This window comes from Chaetura pelagica, unplaced genomic scaffold, assembly GCF_000747805.2.
Source record: "Chaetura pelagica isolate M959 unplaced genomic scaffold, ChaPel_1.0 scaffold95, whole genome shotgun sequence".
NCBI classification, from domain to species: Eukaryota; Metazoa; Chordata; class Aves; order Apodiformes; family Apodidae; genus Chaetura; species Chaetura pelagica.
Window position 1 is genome coordinate 129,496 of NW_009953203.1, and position 7,660 is coordinate 137,155.

The 7,660-nt window shown below is 43.0% G+C and overlaps 1 protein-coding gene across 1 annotated transcript in view; it reads right to left on the reverse strand.

The window, feature by feature from the left end:
* The window catches only part of LOC104388529 (E3 ubiquitin-protein ligase RNF38-like), a 117,049-nt gene that overhangs the window by 92,083 nt on the left and 17,306 nt on the right, over nt 1-7,660 (reverse strand). Inside the window, exon 4 of the mRNA XM_009997403.1 lies at nt 5,587-5,754. Within this exon, the coding sequence (XP_009995705.1) occupies nt 5,587-5,754 (168 nt within the window). The remainder of the gene's footprint in view (nt 1-5,586; nt 5,755-7,660) is intronic.

Genomic DNA, 7,660 nt, shown 5'->3' on the forward strand with positions numbered 1-7,660 from the left:
GGAATGAGTAGCTTAATAGCTTGCTTCTGCATTGTCATAGGGAATGCATTAAGAGGGTGGGAGAACACCACTGGTGGGAAATTTTCTTTGGCTGATCTCTCACAGCCACCAGGATCTTCAACATACTGCTCCACCCTGTTGTAGTGATACTATTAATGCAAATCTGTATGTACTTTGTCACAGTAGTAACTTGTTACTGTGGGAGGCAGGTGAAGTTCTGCATTGATAAGCAGGTGAAAGGACTGGGACTGGCCAAGTGCCTCCTACCACAGTCAAGGGCAAGACTGGGTTGGCCTCTGTGTTTGCCACCAAGAAGAACCTGAGCTCCGCTGTTGGCCGCAACCCAGCAGGCGTTGAGCGGTGGAGACACATGCCATACCAGACCTTGATGTGAAGGATGGCCTCCCCTGTTATAAGAGGGCCATCCAGGAGGGGAGGGCAGGCTACAAAGTCTGCAGCTGGCATGAGTTACGGAATGGTTGCATCTGGACATCCATTCGACGATTGCAACACACCAAAGCCCAGTTTGAGTCCACCCTCATCTTGAATGGCTATTGAAAAAACAAAAAGGGGGAGATGTGGGGAATAGCCATGGGAAAAGAAAAAGGGCCTCCTCTCTCTGTAAAGAAGTTGACAAAACAACATGAGGCCAGCTAAGGGCCAGGGCTTGCTGTGAGAAGCACTGTGAATGTTGACAAAATTCAGAACACTGTTTATTGTGTGTCTGGTGCGTGACTGGCTACATCCTGGGAACCCAAGGACTGTGTATGTGCCATGGAGCTGGTGTGAACGCTGTTTACATTCTCTGTACCCTGATTACTTATTTTCAGTTCCCACTGTAAAAGTATATAAAGGAACATTTTCTCATAATAAAGGATTCCATTGCTTCTCACCCTGGAGTCCGTGTCTTAACCACCACAGCTAAAACAATAGAGCCCATAGGGTTGCGATCAATGGTGCAGAGTCCAGTTGGAGACCTGTGACTAGTGGTGCTCCCCAGGGGTCAGTACTGGGCCCAGTCTTATTCAACATCTTCATCAATGATCTGGATGAGGGGACAGAGTGTATCCTCACAAGTTTGCTGATGATATGAAATGGCCTACATCAGGAATAGTGTGACCAGTAGGACCTTGAAAGTGATCCTGCCCCTCTACTCAGCCTTGGTGAGGCTGCACCTCAAATACTGTGTGCAGTTTTGGATGCCACAGTGTAAGAAGGACATTGAGGTGCTGGAGAAGGTGCAAAGAAGGGCAACAAAGCTGACTAGGAGTTTTGAGAACCGGTCTTATGAGGAGAGGCTGAGGGAGCTGGGGCTGTTCAGCCTGGAGGAGGCTGAGGGGGAGACCTCATTGCTCTCTACAACTACCTCAGAGGAGGTTGTGGTGAGGTGGGTGTTTGCCTCTTCTCCCTAGTGACTAGCGATAGGACAAGAGGAAATGGGGTCAAGTTGTGCCAGGGGAGGTTCAGATTGAATGTGAGGAAAAAATTTTTCACAGAAAGCATGGTGAGGCATTGGAACAGGATGCCCAGGGAGGTGGTGGAGGCACCGTCCCTGGAGGTGTTAAAAAAAAATGGGTAGACGTGGTGTTTTGGGAGATGGTTTAGTGGTTAGGGGTTGTAGGGTGGACAGTTGGACTTGATGATCTTGAAGGTCTTTTCCAACCTTGATGATGATTATATTCTATGATTCTATGAAGATGATAAAGTAAATGACCACCAGAGGTTTTCAAGACCAACATGTGTGTGTGTAGGTGGGACAGTTTGAAATGATTTCTCAGAAAAAAGCCATGAATATGTAAAAGAGCTCTCAGTTTGCTAATGAATATGCATATCTGAATTGTATATACTGTGGGAACAAAGCCAGCCTGGTGTGCATGCTTGGAGGAAGGACCCCACACACACCCGGTGCCACAATAAAGAATACCCGCTTAACAGTGACTCATTGCTCTGTTAAGTCCTTTGCGCAGATTTCTCAGAAACAATAGCCCCATACCACCTACTATGAACAAAATTAACTCTATCCCAGCCCAAACTGGCACAATCTCCACCTCTTATTATATACCATTTATGTCATGCTAAGGTCCCACACTATCCAATACATCCTCATTAGCCACCACCTCCCTTCTCATCCTTTGATATTTACACAGATATAATTCCCTTAGTCTATGGACTATCCTTGTAAAATTTCCGTAAAATGTCCATAAAATGTCTATTCAGTTCATTTATTCCATGATTTTGGGCTCCATCTGTTATGGTGGTCACTCAGGACAGAAAGGTGTTGTGTTGTGTGGAGTTATTTGGCACCAAAGCCAACTCATGTTGGTTCACTGCTGCATTTGCACTACTTTTGTGAGGCATATCCTCCATTGGTCTGGATGGTTCCTGCTATAGTACTTCCTATAATATGCAACTCAAATAATGGGTTACAACAATTTAAAAGTATATCCATTACAATCTCTACTTGCAATGAACTCCCTTTGCTCCTCGCCTGGCTAGCAGCAAGGGATTCCTGTTATAATACCTTTGACATATGGCAGCCAGAGCAGTAGCAACATACAGCATCATATAACACTAGCATCATATAGCAATGGCACCATACAACTCAAATAATGGATTATTTTCACTCAAGATTAAATCTCCCTGAGGTACACATCAGACTGCCCCATCCTTTTAAATTATCCACCAAGTACGCCTAGCTCCTTGAGCAAAAGCAATTCCACAAATGGGTTTGCCTTTTCCAGAAAAAGGAATAACCCATACTATCATTCTCAGTCAGTTCCTTATGTGTGCTACAGGGACTTTATCTCCTTCCACAGTACATAGGGGTTTTGATTGGGCAGGGCCAGGTGAAATGGCAAATCCTCTTGTGGTAACTAGCCAAGTGACTTTTGCCAAATTTGTATCTCAGTGCCTGAATGTCCCAGCACCCATTGCTTTCAGTGTAGTTTTTAACAGTCCATTGTATTGTTTAATTTTTCTGGAGGCTAGTGCATGAGAAGTCAATGCCATGCTCCTTGGCCCAGGTGTCTATGACATTGTTGATCACTTCCACCACAGCTAATTCCCTCAGATACTGGATACATCCCACAACGGTGGTCCATTTGCCTGCATAATTTACAAGATCTTCCTTGAAGGGATACCTTTCCTTCATGCTTGACAGGAGGTGCTTCCAGAGGCTAAGGACTCCTGACCCTTTTCTAATCCCTTTTTCAACTCCCTTATCCCTAGCAAGGGATCCCAGCTACTGGGCTTCCTTACCCTCTATTTCCTGCCTATTGGCCCAAATATACCACCATCAGAGCAACCAGTTAATAATTTGCTTGCTTGGTCGATGGCTGAAATCTTTTCACATATCTCACAGCTCACTCAAGGATAGGGATCATGTGGTTTCTGACTTGTTTATGATTTAAGTCTCTTTCGTCTCCTGTTCTTGTGACTGCTCTGCTGCAGAACAAGCTGCCTCTTCTGATTCTCCCTCCTGCTCCCTCTCAGGAGAAGCTCCTTTCTCCCTTTCTAAATGAGTTGACCTCTGCTTCCATTGTTTCTTCTTGACTATCCTGGAGCAACTGATACAGTTGAGGGTTGAGTCTCTGGTTCAGCCACATTCTGTTTGTATGTCTTCAGATCCAGAGACCCTCTCCTCCCCTTGAGGGTGCTGAATTCTCAGTAGGTGTAGGCCAGGCCCCAGCACAGTAAAAGTTGTGTCTTTTTGGCATAGCCAGGGCCATAGCATCCTTTTTTTCACTTAATCAGGATCCCACACTTGTTTGGGAGTGAAGTTCCAGACCACTGTTGACAATTGTTCTAGGTACCTGCCCATGTTCTCCCTCACGCCTTGCCACCCATAACCACACTGCCTTGGGGCATATCCCTGGGTGATATTCCTAAACAGTTGGTTAACCTTAGAAAAAGCCACCCCAAATATTATTGAGAAGTACTGATAGGAGTGTTTTGGTTACCCAAGGATGTTCAAGATACTGAAGATTCATTGTAACAAAGGAGCAAACATCTACCCCATAAAAGAAGGAGAAGGTGTCATTCTGTTTCCTCCACTGAATGCCTCTCAGAGTTAAAAATTGAAAATGTGTAATTGGCAATTGTCTCCATGAGATGGTTCCTGAAGTACGGGGAAGGCATCGATGCAGGGCCCAAATACCAGATTAGGCTCAAGGCCAGTGCTTTTTTCATAATTCTCCCAGGCAAAACACCACCAAATGCTACACAGAACAGCAAACTGCAAAAGCCAAAAACCAGTAACAAGCTCTCAAATTTGATGTACAGTAAAAAAAAGGGAAAAGATAAACCAATGATGAGGACAGATAAGTAAACATCATGATCAGTAACTGTTAAACTGATATAATAATTATAAGTTCCCTCCAATACACTCCAGTCAAATCTGTCATTATCTCAAACCCTTCAAGCCCCACGTTGGGCACCAGAAAAGGACTGTTGTGGTTTAACTCCAGTAGGCAGCTAAACACCAAACAGCCACTCACTCACTCCCCTCCCTCCAGTGGTATGGGGAAGATAAACGAAAGGGTAAAAGTGTAAAAACTCATGGGCTGAGATAAATACAGTTTAATAGGTAAAGCAAAAGCTGCATGCACAATGGTCTGAAACACAAGGTCTGTATTCTGCTTCTTGCCTTCCTCACTCCTCTCAGGATTTTGAGCTCCACTCAAGTCAAGGCTGCCACTGATTGCCACATCCTCAATTAGTTCTTCCTTGTTCATGAGCAGCAGCAGATCCAGCTGTGCATCCCCCCAGTTGGCCCATTCAACACCTGTATTAAGAAGTTCTCGTTATTCTTTACCCCTTGCAACACACTCCAGAAGCCTCCTGGACTGTTTCTGTCCCATTGTTGCCCTTCCAGCAGATGTCAGGGAGTTTCAAGTCCCCCATAAGAACCAGGATCTGTAATCTGGAGACTTCCTCAAGTTACTTAAAGAAGGTCTTGTCCCCTTCTTCACACTGATCAGGTGGTCTGTAACAAGATCACATCATGATATCACCCCTTACTATAGTGTCTCTTTTCTGTTCCTGACCAACAAGCTTTCAATGAGCCTGTAACCTATTCCATAGAAGAGCTCTATATGCTTGAGCTGCTCCTTTATGTGAAGGACAATCCCCTGTTTCCTTGCCTGTCTTTCATAAAGAGCTGTTAGCAGTAGCTGTATCATTTTATAGGACCATTTCCAGATAAAAGCTCTAGGTGAGATTCCTAATAGTACTTGATGAACTTTGAACTTTACAGGAAAAAATTTTTCCTGTAAGCATCTGAATGTATGTAAAATAGCTGCTAATGGATAGGGTAAGAGACCAGGTCATAAACCAGCATCCATTTTGACTCAAAAATACATGAGAATATGGCATAATTCTATGAAGGGAGCAGGGAAGTACAATACGTTTCCTAGCTCTAAAGCTTGCACCATTATATATACCATATTATATATACTGTTACAATTTACCCCAGGAAATAATAGTTTTTATTTTACATCAGGGAAAGCTGTATGGACAGTGAAACTCCAGGCTTTCCACCTCCTATGTCTAAATCCATAGTCAATATAACTAGAGAACCATACTTACTGGAGGAGGCACACTACAGATAGGAAAGTGCTGTCCACTGAATACCACAGAACAACCTGGGACCTGCTGTGTGCTGCAGGGTGGTATGCACTGGGCTGTACAAAGTGGAATTCCATGCGGCGCCACCGTTGTCACCGTGTATGAGACAGGGACTGCGCCCTGCTGGATCTGCACCAAAAACACAAGTGTATGAAGTAAGTTGTTACAAGGGCTTTGGACAGTTATGGCATGGCATAGCAAACAAACTTTCACCTAACATAACAAAAAAGTATTTTTTATTCTGAAGGTGTTAAAGAAGGCAAATACCTGTAATCTCTGTCCTTTACAAAAAAACACAAAAACTTCTCATTGGAGTATCACTGTTCAGTCAGTGCATTTAGGATAAGGCCAGGAGGGAACTCTTGAGATGTTAAGTCCTCCAAGGCACTGTTAGAGAAGTTCAGTAAAGCTGCCCCTCCCACACACTAAGGTTAGTTCTTAGAGAAAATAGGTAGCAGTAACTCCCATGTAAAATCCAGTAAGAAAAAGGGGGAGGAAAAAACTCTACAAAAATCTTTTCAACTGGTCCTTGCAGAGTGATTGAAATGTTAACCCAGAGAATTATATCTTTGAAGAAAAAGAACTTCAGATGGATTTTCTTTCCTGTAAAGAAGCCGATGTCTGAGTGCCTACACAGGGCAACACTCTAGGGTTGTCTCTTAACATGACTAACAACAGTAGTTGAAACCAAAGATTAATTTAATAGCTGAAAAAGATAAGGTTACATGTTCATAAATATGCCTCTGAGACAACATCCACTAAATATCTACAAACATGATGGCTTATAGTTTTTTTTAAGTTACTGATATTCACTTAGAACTCAGTCATCAGTCCAAGGGTAGAAGGTACTCTGGACCCAGACACATCACAACTCCTTGTATTACAACAGAAATCTAGCAAAAAATGCAAAGAATCATAAGTAGGGAATGTGGATTCACAGAAAGCAATTATTTTAAAGAATCTTCCTTCACAACCTACTAAAATAGAATCCATCTGATAGACATAGGATACTCATTAGTAGATTCAATAGAAAAATAGCCTAATAAAAATTTACTAAAATAATGAATTAGCTGCACTAAGTTAGCTGAATGGGTTACTTTTAAAACAATGTGCTTTGTGAAACTGTCAGTCAAATATGCCAAGCATCCTGCAGGTTGTGATAACATCAAGTCTTCTAAAACCTGTTGTGCCTACAGACTACACTCATGTTGACTCTGACCCACCTGGGCAATCTATCAGCAGGAGACTAGAGACAGGAGACAAGACAAAGATGACAGGACTAGAATCAACAAAGATCCCCACAGGAGACCTTCGAGCATGCATACTTACAAAGATAGCCAATTCCAGGAAATAAAATGACTATACAAAAGAATTCTGGAAACTCATTGACATAAAACTGAATATGCATGTCTTTGGTGTATATTAGTTGGGGTGTTTCACTAACTCTTAGGAGCACTCATGGTGGAGATATCCCCAGTGCTGCCCAGTGCTGCAATAAAGAATGCCTGCTCAGTAACAGCTTATTGGTTGTTATGGGGTCTTAATCTCAGAATCCTTACTGAGCTGCACCTAGCCTCCCACTTCGGTGAGGAGTGTCAGAAAGCAAGGGGGTTTGGAAGCTCCAAATTTTAGTTTCACACCCTTGAAAAAAGAACAAGCAATAACAGCTTGTTACAAAGGAGAGAATAAGTAAATTGAAGAGAGCTAACCTACTGAACTGGCCATGAGATGCTGAGGCCAAAACAGGAACATTACACAGATGACTGAATAAAACTTCAAATTTCAAAACTGCACATATTTGGGAAAAAAGGCACTCAGAAGAAACAGTGACTTTGACGTAGTTCCAGTTCAGGTACCAATGCAAATATTTTGTATGTGAGCTATCAGAGAGTTTTTAATGCCATAACTGTTGGATGTTTGAGGGCACTGCCAGGTGTGATTTTGGAGAGGTTACCACTGCTCTCAGTGCAGAAAGAAAGGTGTCATGGTTTGGGCCTAATATGACAACAAGTACAGTTGACAGACAATATGACAG